Consider the following 12161-nt stretch of genomic DNA (forward strand, 5'->3'; position numbering starts at 1 on the left):
TAGGCAAAAGAAGAAAAGTCTAACAGGAAATACCAGTTCACAAAAAGCTAGCCACAGTGTTATGGTAATCTCACAACATAGCCATTTATCCCCAAGACAAGTGCAGATCCTTCCTAAGCATGTCCATTACTGTCTGCCAGGTACGTACTAAAATCACCTTATGGTGGATAACCCCTTTAACCATGCTAACACCCAGTAGTTTATAGCTAAATATTCAATATTCTGGGATAACAATATAGATAGTCTACTCCTTAGGATAGTCCATCGATATTGGATAATCAGCTATTTAAATAAGCTGTTGCACTCAGAGGAGCAGTGTAGCCCCGTTATTATTTACATGGCGCCATACACCTGCACTCCATACAATTAGAATCAGTTTTATGGACCATTGCAACTTTGTACCATTTACTTGAAAGAAAAAAAGACTATTAGGGTATTAGGGAATTTCCATGCAGAATTGACTCCATGTGCAGCAGTCTCCTCCGAAATGTCTGCACGGACTTCAAGCACTGTCCATTAGACTACAGAGCTGTTCCAGGCAGATTCTGCCAAAATAGTCAACATGCTCCCTAGGGGCAGTGTACCCCTTTAATTCCTTATCGGAAGTTCCATAAGCAGAACTTTCAAAGTGCACTAGGAGCAGTAACCTTCCATTCAAATCAATGGGAGGCTGCTGCATACAGAATCCACGCTGTAGTTCAGTGTGAACATACCCATACAGTAGGAGATGTCCAGAGCATTTAATGGGTATTTCCATCTGAAGAATTTATTTCTAAGAACAAGGACAAAATTATCCAAAGAATGAATAGTGCACACTGTACTGGAGGTACTCCAAAGGGGAAGAAAAAACAACAACAATATTTTCAAAGCAACTGTTGTTAAAAAACGTATACATATTTGTAAATTACTTCTATTTAAAAATCTCAATCCTACCCGTATTTATCGGCTGCTGTATGCTCAAGAGGAAGTTGTGTAGTTCTTTCCATTCTGACCACAGTGTTCTCTGCTGACATCTCTGACCATGTCAGGAACTGTCCAGAGTAGGAGCAAATCCCCATAGAAAACCTCTCCTGCTTCAGACAGTTCCTGACACAGACAGAGGTGTCTGCAGAAAGCACTGGGGTCAGACTGAAAAGAACTATACATGTTCATACAGCTGCTGATAAGTACTGGAAGGATTAAGAGTTTTAAATAGATATAATATACAAATCTGTATAGCTTTCTGGCACCAGTTGATTTTTAAAACATTTTTATACCCCTGGCACTGGGTAAATAAAAAGAATTCCCATCCACACCCACATAAGACAATGCTTGGGACATGAAAACCAACAGTGACCCCAGTATATACCGTACATACCCCCGCCTCAGTATTATGGCTTGGTTTGGTGGCAGTGGACAGTAGGATTGGCACACTTTCCAGTTCACCTTGGTAAAAATTGCAGATTTGGTTTTCATCCAGAAACTCCTTTATTTTTTCACTCAGCTGTAAAATGAGGCCAGAATGTGACAACACAGCATCATGTCTGATGTAAAAAAAAAGACAAGAAGGACATTTTAAAGGGGTATTCCAGGCCAAAACTTTTTTTATATATCAACTGGCTCTTAATCCTTCCAATAGTTATTAGCTTCTGAAGTTGAGTTGTTGTTTTCTGTCTAACTGCTTTCTGATGACTCACGTCCCGGGAGCTGTGCAGTTCCTATGGGGATATTCTCCCATCATGCACAGCTCCCGGGACGTGACATCATCATTGAGCAGTTAGACAGAAAACTTCAGAAGCTAATAACTATTGGAAGGATTAATATTTTTTAATAGAAGTAATTTACAAATCTGTTACCTTCCGGAGCCAGTTGATATATAAAAAAAGTTTTTGCCTGGAATACCCCTTTAAGAAAGATTTTTTTTTTGAATATCATGCACATTCACTAGTTGTACAGCGCCATTTGTTTTAATTCAGCGCAGCTATATCGAAGCACTTTATTACTCTAATTTGGTGATGTGATCACCAGTTTGTTTCACAGTGTTTAACATGTCGAAAGGAAGTCAAGTCCTGTGTCAGCTGACTTCCTGTGAACTACAGGATGACATCATCACCTACCAGACCTCCCCCTCCTAGCAGGTCACAGACCCCTCCCCACCCAGATTTGTTCACTCCTTATGTTGCTACCTATGGGATTAGGATATATAAATAGTAGGTGTACACCTTCCCTGAGGCTGTGTCCACACATCGCCTTTCTTGCTGCGTTTGTTCTGTTTTAGTTGTGATTTTTTACCTCAATTGTGCAAAACACTGTAAAAATGTGTTATTTTTACCCAGATTTTGGAACATCGCAGCAGAAGTAGAAAAAATGTGAAAAATTCTGTAAAAATTGTTATTAACTGTCTATTGTTATTAAAGGTCAAATCACTTTCGCCTCATGACAATATTTCTCCAAGCAAATGCACTTGGAATAAGAAAATGCATCATAGTCGCACAGAGTGAACTGACACTAGCCCACTTACCGTATATACTCGAGTATAAGCCGACCCGAATATAAGCCGAGGCCCTAATTTTACCCCAAAAACCCAGGAAAAGTTATTGACTCGACTATAAGCCTAGGGTGGGAAATAAATCATCCCCCCCTGTCATCATCCCCCTCGTCATCATCACCATGTCATCATACCCCTCCCCCCCCCCTTCATCATCACCGCCTGTCAATCCCTTCAATTAGTGGTCTTCAACCTGCGGACCTCCAAATGTTGCAAAACTACAACTCCCAGCATGGTTGAAGACCGCTGCCGGGCCTTGGTCATCATCCAGACCCTTTTGTTTTGTACTCACCTCCCCTCGGTGGGAAGGAAGGGTCAGCTGGTCCGGGCCATCTATGCTGCAGGGACCGTCCGGTGGGGAGGGTTAGTCGTTCTGGGCTGTACATCTTCACCAGGAGGCCTTCTTCTCCGCTCCGGGCCGGCCCCGGACTAGGGACGTCGCCTTGACGACGACGCACAGGGACGTCCCTGCGAGTCCAGGGCCGGCCCGGAGCGGAGAAGAGGGCCTCCTGGTGAAGATGTACAGCTCAGAACGACTAACCCTCCCCACCGGACGGTCCCTGCAGCATAGATGGCCCGGACCAGCTCACCCTTCCTTCCCACCGAGGGGAGGTGAGTACAAAACTAAAGGGGGGTCTGGATGATGACGAAGGCCCGGCAGCGGTCTTCAACCTGCGGACTTCCAGATGTTTCAAAACTACAACTCCCAGCATGCCCGGACAGCCGATGGCTGTCCGGGCTTGCTGAGAGTTGTAGTTTTGCAACATCTGGAGGTCCGCAGGTTGAAGACCACTGAGAAGGGATTGACAGGCGGAGAGTTCACTCGAGTATAAGTCGAGGGGGGTGTTTTCACTCAGCTTATACTCGAGTATGTACGGTATTAGACTAATAAGGTCATCTGGGTGAGCTCCAGCACCAAGCTGCTTGATAAAATGATGAGCTGGAGTGATCAACCACCTGATCCTCAGCCGGTGGATTCACGAGGAATGTAGTCTGCGTTACAGAATCACTTTAGTGATGGATTGACATGCAAAATTGAGCCTATGTTATGTCTGCCACATCAGATAAAACAGGTAAGCACAAGGCATGCACAAACACCTCTACATTATTCTCTAATAGCCTATGCTGCATTATATAAGCAATAAAAAATAAATTTCCAAAGTGATTGTTTAACCCAAGACAATTTTTACAATTAATAAATGTCATTGTTTTCTAATGTTGTGGTCAACTGTACTTTTCCCCTGAACTGGTCAAAAGGAAGCTGCTCTTTACATCTACATTAGACCATGTTCACACAGCTCAGTTCTGCTCCAGTAGATGGAACATGTGCATTCAGTCTATGACTTTCCATTTACACACCACATTACTGTACTGTTTTCGAACATCACGTTGATCTAAAAAGAAGATTATAGCTATGACCAGATAAACACAGACTGGCAGTGCAGGAGACGTGACTGTGTGACAATGACTTATTTTTAGCCCCATGAAGATTTCTTTGTAGATCAGTGTTTCCAAACCAGTGTGCCTCCAGCTGTGGCAAAGCTACAACTCTCAGCTGTCTGGGCATGCTGGGAGTTGTAGTTTTGCAACAGCTGGAGGCACACTGGTTGGGAAACACTGCTGTAGATTTTTGAGTGTTCTAAAAAAAAAAACTTTTTTGTATATGATTGTTCAGACACCTAAATGGGAACTGTCAGAATCAAAAACATTTATGTACAGTGATCCCTCAACTTACAATGGCCTCAACATACAATATTTTCAGTATACGGGGGTCTTTTCTGGACCATTGTAAGTTGAAACCAGACTCAACATACAATGTAAGGACAGTCTAGATCTGTGAAACGTGTCAATGGCTGGAAGAACTGACCAATCAGAATGGGCATTAACTGGTAAAACACCTGTATTACTGAAGTGTATGCACTGACTGATGTCTGGTAGCGCCCCCTACAGTACAGGGAGGTATTACATGTTCTGTACTCTTTACCTGTACCAGGGTTACCTGCTCCTTTGGACACCAGGTAAGGCCGGCTCCATGTTACTTTTTAGGACATTGCATGTACTGTACAGAACCCTGAAGAAGCTCCTGTCCTCTACATAGACCAGTGTTTCTCAAGCAGGGTGTCCCCAGCTGTTGCAAAACTACAACTCCCAGCATGCCCGGACAGCCTTTGGCTGTCCGGGCATGCTGGGAGTTGTAGTTTTGCAACAGCTGGAGGCTCCCTGCTTGGGAAACACTGACATAGACAGTGATTACAGCTCCCTGCAGATCTTTCTTACTTTTATATGTAAGGATTTGCTTTATCTATATTAGTTATCTACTTATTTTTCTTTAATCCTCACTTTTCCTATTTTTGGATGACATTTTGGTGGCTTCAGAACCAATTACCAGGTTTCCATAGAGTTATGGTCTCAACCTACAATGGTTTCAACATACAATGGTCATCCTGGAACTAATTAATATTGTAACTTGAGGGACCACTGTATTGTACATCTTGGCAAAACATTAAACTTTCTAATATGCTTCAGATCTCCTTTTTATAGAAATCATGGCTTTTAAAAACGACATTTAGGGGTCTCCATACCATCAAGAACACAACCCTGTACGGCTGCAGCATTATCTTTGTCAAAGCTGAAGCACAGACGGGGACTAATTCCAGAGAGTGAGGGCGGGACTATCAATCCTTTGTGCTCACTCCTGTCCTGTCTATCAGACTGCAGTATGTGGATGGAGAGACCAAGCACAGCACAGCAGGATCAGGGAGGAAGTGAATGCATGGTGAGGGCGGGCTCAGTGCTTGTCTCAGACATGCCCCTTTTCAGAGCAGTGGATGTCAGAATGAGGAGAACAGAGGAATTTGTGAGCCAAATACAGAAGATAGACACATAAAAAGACATGTAAAGCATCTGCATGACCTAATGAGTAACATATCAGCATTTGTTCCTGTGATATGACAGGTTTGCTTTAAGAGCATTTTTTTTGGGAAATTCTAATTTAAATGCAGAATTCTAACAATAGGTTAGAAAACATTAAACTTACGAGATTCCATGGGATGGATCCCTCAGGTGATCTGGGATAATAAAGGGCTTGTCATAGACATTTCTGTAAAGGTGCGGGAGATCCAGCATCTGGCTGATCTGTACATCCAGTGTGGGGTCTTCCACTTTATCTAAAATAAAAAGATTTTATTTTTAATAAAGGGGTATTCCGGGTTTATACATCTATCCTATCCAAAGGATAGGGGATAAGATGTATGATCACAGGGGTGACAAGAACAGGACCCCACTGATCTGGAAGAACCCTACCAATCTGCAGCGCCAGTGACTCACAAATGTCCCTCCTAGGAGCCGCCCTTGGGGGCCACAACTCTGGGAAAGTGGGGGACAGTAATTAGGGTTTCCCTACATTTTATTAGACTGGTTTTACCTAGGTGTATTACGAGTGTTTTTGTAGCCCGTATTACAGCTGCAAGTCCTTTCATGGCTGTGTGTCTGTGGGTCTAAGGGCTCATTCACACTACGGAATCTCTGTCTGGAGATATCCACCTTTCAATGCAATATTAGAAAACTACTCGAGCCATATACATTCCAATTCAATGGGAGCCCCATAACAAAGTTACATTTACTGGTGCCAATCAATGGTCGATCAATTGGATTAGGCCTACTCCTCCGGATGTGGCGGATTTGATTGCTCGGGTTCAGTTTATAGTTAGAAAGGAAAAGGGGATCTACATTAAAAGAAAGGTGGAACGGAAGTTTGATGGTATCTGGAGCCCCTGGGTGAGGAAATTTAACCCTTCTGGAGATGGGTCTTAGTTATTGCCAAAAACGAGAAATAGTGGGCTCAACCAATAGTGCCCATAAGGTGCTACCAGTGCTACCCTGTTTCCCCAAAAATACACCCTAACCCAAAAATAAGCCCTAGCTGTATTATCGGCTGTCCGGGCATGCTGGGAGTTGTAGTTTTGCAACATCTGGAGGTCCGCAGGTTGAAGACCACTGACCTAGGCAATGCCTGGGCTGCAAATATTAAAAAACAAACTTTATCTTTCCTTCGTCCTCCGTTACCGCGTTGCTAAGGATCCGGCCACATGGTCCCTCCGCTGTTCTTGCTGCGGTCCTAGGGATGGGAACATGGGCTCGTGGGTGCCATACGATTAGTCCCCCAATGTGGGGAGCAGCGCTTGGCTGATAAACCGGCGGGGGGGGGGGGGGGGATGTTGGTGGGGCAGAGCTGCCTGGACAGTAAGGGCATACTGGGAGTTGTAGTTTTGCAACATCTGGAAGGGCACAGATTGAGAACCACTGTATTAGTGGTCTGCAAACTGTAGTCCTCCAGATGTTGCAAAACTACAACTCCAAGCATGCTGGGAGTTGTAGTTCGGCAACATCTGGCTCTAAAGATGTTGCCGAACTACTACTCCCAGCATGTTTGAGAATGCTGAGAGTTGTGGTTTTGCAACAACTGGTGGCACACTGGTTGGGAAACATTGTCTGTTTCCTAACTCAGTGTTTCCCAACCCGTGTTCCTCCAGCTGTTGCAAAACTATAACTACCAGCATGCACTGATAGACTGTGCATGCTGAGAGTTGTAGTTTTGCAACAGCTGGAGGCCCCCCCCCCCTGTGAATGTACAGGGTACATTCACATGGGCAGGGGGCTTACAGTGAGTATCAGGCTGCAAGTTTGCGATGCAGCAAATTTTGCGCGGCAGCTCAAACTCGCTGTAACCCCCCGCCCGTGTGACTGTACCCTAAAAACACTACACTACACTAACACAAAATAAAATAAAAAGTAAAAAACACTACATATACACATACCCCTACACAGCCCCCCTCCCCTCCCCAATAAAAATGAAAAACGTCTGGTACGCAACTGTTTCCAAAATGGAGCCTCCAGCTGTTGCAAAACAACAACTCCCAGTATTGCTGGACTGCCGTTGACTGTCCAAGCATGCTGGGAGTTTTGCAACAGCTGGAGGCACCCTGTTTGGGAATCACTGGGGTAGAATACCCCTATGTCCACCCCTATGCAAATCCCTAATTCAGGCCTCAAATGCGCATGGCGCTCTCTTACTTTGGAGCCCTGTCGTATTTCAAGGCAACAGTATAGGGTCACATATGGGGTATCGCCGTACTCGGGAGAAATTGCCTAACAAATTTTGGGGGGCTTTTTCTCTTTTCACCCCTTATGAAAATGTGAAGTTGGGGTCTACACCAGCATGTTAGTGTAAAAAAATAAATTTTTTACACTAACATGCTGGTGTTGCCCTATACTTTTCATTTTGACAAGAGGTAAAAGGGAAAAAAGCCCCCAAAATTTGTAATGCAATTTCTCCCGACTACGGAGATACCCCATATGTGGGCGCAAAGTGCTCTGGGGGCGCACAACAAAGCCCAGAAGGGAGAGTGCACCATGTACATTTGAGGTGATTTGCACAGGGGTGGCTGATTGTTACAGCGGTTTTGACAAACGCAAAAAAAAAAAAAAAAAACACATGTGACCCCATTTCGGAAACTACACCTCTCACGGAATGTAATGAGGGGTGCAGTGAGAATTTACCCCCCACTGGTGTCTGACAGATCTTTGGAACAGTGGGCTGTGCAAATAAAAAATGTTGTACAGACCACTGTTCCAAAGATCTGACAGACACCAGTGGGGGAAAATGCTCACTGTACCCCTTGTTACGTTCCTCAAGGGGTCTAGTTTCCAAAATGGTATGCCATGTGGGGGTTATTTTGCTGTCCTGGCACCATAGGGGCGTCCTAAATGCGAAGTGCCCCCCGAGCAAAATTTGCTCTCAAAAAGCCAAATATGACTCCTTCTCTTCTGAGCATTGTAGTTCGCTCGTAGTGCACTTCAGGTCAACTTATGGGGTACCTCCATACTCAGAAGAGATGGGGTTACAAATTTTGGGGGGTATTTTCTGCTATTAACCCTTGCAAAAATGTGAAATTTGGGGGGAATCACACATTTTAGTGAAATTTATTTTATTTTTTTTACATATGCAAAAGTCGTGAAACACATGTGGGGTATTAAGGCTCACTTAAATCCTTGTTACGTTCCTCAAGGGGTCTTGTTTCCAAAATGGTATGGCATGTGTTTTTTTTTGCTGTTCTGGCACCATAGGGGCTTCCTAAATGCAACATGCCCCCCAAAAACCATTTCAGAAAAACGTACTCTCCAAAATCCCCTTGTCACTCCTTCGGTTCTGAGCCCTCTACTGCGCCCACCTAACTCTTTACATAGACATACGAGGTATGTGCTTACTCGAGAGAAATTGGGCTACAAATATAAGTATACATTTTCTCCTTCTACCCCTCGTAAAAATTAAAAAATTGGGTCTACAAGAACATGCGAGTGTAAAAAATGAAGATTGTGAATTTTCTCCTTCACTTTCCTGCTATTCCTGTGAAACACCTAAAGGGTTAAAAGGCTGACCGAATATCATTTTGTATACTTTGGGGGGTGCAGTTTTTATAATGGGGTCATTTGTGGGGTATTTCTAAGATGAAGACCCTTCAAATCCACTTCAAACCTGAACTGGTCCCTGAAAAATAGTGAGTTTGGAAATTTTGTGAAAAATTGGAAAATTGCTGCTGAACTTTGAAGCCCTCTGGTGTCTTCCAAAAGTAAAAACTCATCAATTTTATGATGCAAACATAAAGTAGACATATTGTATATGTGGAAAAAAAATTAAAATATTTTGAATATCCATTTTCCTTACAAGCAGAGAGCTTCAAAGTTAGAAAAATGCTAAATTTTCAAATTTTTCATAAAATTTTCACATTTTTCACCAAGAAAGGATGCAAGTTACAATTTTTTTTTACCACTATGTTAAAGTAGAATATGTCACGAAAAAACAATCTCGGAATCAGATTGATAACTAAAAGCATTCCAGAGTTATTAATGTTTAAAGTGACAGTGGTCAGATGTTCAAAAAATGGCCGGGTCCTAAGGTGTAAAATGGCTGGGTCCTTAAGAGGTTAAAGGGGTATTACGGTGGATAACTTTTTTTTTTAAATCAACTGGTGCCAGAAAGTGAAACAGATTTGTAAATTACTTTTATTAAAAAAATCTTAATCCTCCCAGTACTTATTAGCTGCTGAATACTACAGAGGAAATTATTTTCTTTTTGGAACACAGAGCTCTCTGCTGACATCATCACTCACGAGCACAGTGCTCTCTGCTGACATCTCTGTCCATTTTAAGAACTGTCCAGAGTAGGAGAAAATCCCCATTGCAAACATATGCTAATCTGGACAGTTCCGAAAATGGACAGAGATGACAGCAGAGAGCACTGTGCTCGGGATGTCAGCAGAGAGCACTGTGTTCCAAAAAGAAAAAAAATGTACTCTGTAGTATTCAGCAGCTAATAAGTACTGGAAGGATTAAGATTTTTTTTTTAATAGAAGTAAAGGATGGAAATGTAAAGTGTATGTTCACAAATGCCAGAAGCCTAGCAAATAAAATGGGGGAGCTTGAGGCCTTGATACTGGAGGAACATATTGATATAGTTGGGGTCACTGAGACATGGCTGGACTCCTCGCATGACTGGGCTGTCAATCTGCAGGGGTTTACATTGTTTCGCAAGGATAGAATGAACAGAAAAGGTGGTGGAGTCTGTCTGTATGTAAGAAGTGGTATGAAAGTCAATGTGAACGATGCCATAGGGTGTGATGATTCTGAGGAGGTGGAATCACTGTGGGTAGAATTACAAAAGGAGGGAAATACTGAAAAAATAATATTTGGGGTAATCTACAGACCCCCTAATATCACTGAAGAGATAGAAGGTCGGCTTCATAAACAAATAGAGAGGGCCGCCCGGGCAGGTACAGTGGTAATAATGGGAGATTTTAACTATCCAGATATAGATTGGGGTCCGGGGTTGGCTAAAACTACAAAGGGGCGACAATTCCTAAATTTATTGCAGGATAATTTTATGGGCCAGTTTGTGGAGGACCCAACAAGAAGTGATGCCTTGTTGGATCTGATCATTTCCAACAACGCAGAGCTGATTGGTAATGTAACTGTGCGGGAAAACCTTGGTAATAGCGACCACAATATAGTTACTTTTGACTTAAAATGTAGAAAACAAAGACAGGCGGGGAAGGCAAAAACATATAACTTTAAAAAGGCAAACTTCCCTGGGCTGAGGGCTGCACTACAGGACATAGACTGGGGGGAGGTGTTCTCAAATACTGATACAGAAGGTAAATGGGACATCTTTAAATCAACTCTAAATAACTATACAGCTAAATATATACCAAAGGGGAACAAATATAAACGATTAAAATTAAATCCTACATGGCTGACACATGATGTTAAAAGAGCAATAAACAACAAAAAAATTGCCTTCAAAAAATACAAATCTGATGGGTCAGCGATAACATTTAAACAGTACAAAGAGCTTAATAAAATCTGTAAAAATGTAATAAAAACAGCAAAAATTCAAAATGAGAGACAGGTGGCCAAAGGAAGCAAAACTAATCCTAAATATTTTTTTAGATATATAAATGCAAAAAAAAAAAGGACAGAGCATGTAGGACCCCTTAATAATGATAATGGGGAGGTTGTCACAGGCGATCAAGAGAAGGCGGAGCTACTGAATGGGTTCTTTAGTTCTGTATATACTAGGGAAAAAGGAGCTGACATTGGCCAGGTCAGTGCTGGTAACACATCATGTAATGTACTGAGCTGGCTTAATGTAGAGATGGTACAAGGTAAGTTAAGTGATATAAATGTAAGCAAATCCCCAGGGCCGGATGGACTACACCCAAGAGTTCTTAGAGAGGTAAGTTCAGTAATATCTGTACCCCTGTTCATGATATTTAGAGATTCTATGGTGTCTGGTATTGTGCCAAGGGACTGGCGCAAGGCGAATGTGGTGCCAATCTTCAAGAAGGGCTCTAGGTCTTCCCCAGGAAACTATAGACCGGTAAGTTTAACATGCATTGTGGGTAAATTGTTTGAAGGACTTATAAGGGATTACATACAGGAATACATAGGGGATAATTGTATTATAAGTGATAGCCAGCATGGGTTTACTAAGGATAGAAGTTGTCAAACCAATCTAATTTGCTTTTATGAAGAGGTGAGTAGAAGCCTTGACAGAGGAATGGCTGTGGATATAGTGTTTCTGGATTTTGCTAAAGTGTTTGATACTGTCCCTCACAGACGTCTGACAGGTAAGTTAAGGTCCTTGGGCTTGGAAACTTTAGTTTGTAACTGGATTGAACACTGGCTCATGGATCGTACCCAGAGAGTGGTGGTCAATGATTCGTACTCTGATTGGTCCCCGGTAATTAGTGGTGTACCCCAAGGTTCAGTACTGGGCCCGCTGTTGTTTAATTTATTTATCAATGATATAGAGGATGGTATTAACAGCTCTGTTTCTATCTTTGCAGATGACACCAAGCTTTGTAGCACGGTACAGTCTATAGAGGATGTGTATAGGTTACAAGATGACTTGGATAGACTAAGTGTCTGGGCATCCACTTGGCAAATGAGGTTCAATGTGGATAAATGTAAAGTTATGCATCTGGGTACTAATAACCTGCATGCATCGTATGTCTTAGGGGGGATTAAACTGGCAGAGTCACTGGTAGAGAAGGATCTGGGTGTACTTGTAGATCAC

At 42.7% G+C, this 12161-nt stretch overlaps 1 protein-coding gene across 6 annotated transcripts in view; it reads right to left on the reverse strand.

Moving 5' to 3' along the window:
• STN1 (STN1 subunit of CST complex) overlaps positions 1-12161 on the reverse strand; it is a 67115-nt gene that overhangs the window by 6082 nt on the left and 48872 nt on the right. For all 6 annotated transcript variants that reach the window (XM_056529173.1, XM_056529171.1, XM_056529170.1 and 3 more), the window contains 2 exons: positions 5565-5694; positions 1358-1523 (listed from right to left, as the gene is read on the reverse strand). In XM_056529173.1, coding sequence (XP_056385148.1) covers positions 1358-1523; positions 5565-5694 — 296 coding nt within the window. The remainder of the gene's footprint in view (positions 1-1357; positions 1524-5564; positions 5695-12161) is intronic.

This window comes from Hyla sarda, chromosome 7 (assembly GCF_029499605.1).
Source record: "Hyla sarda isolate aHylSar1 chromosome 7, aHylSar1.hap1, whole genome shotgun sequence".
Taxonomy (NCBI): domain Eukaryota; kingdom Metazoa; phylum Chordata; class Amphibia; order Anura; family Hylidae; genus Hyla; species Hyla sarda.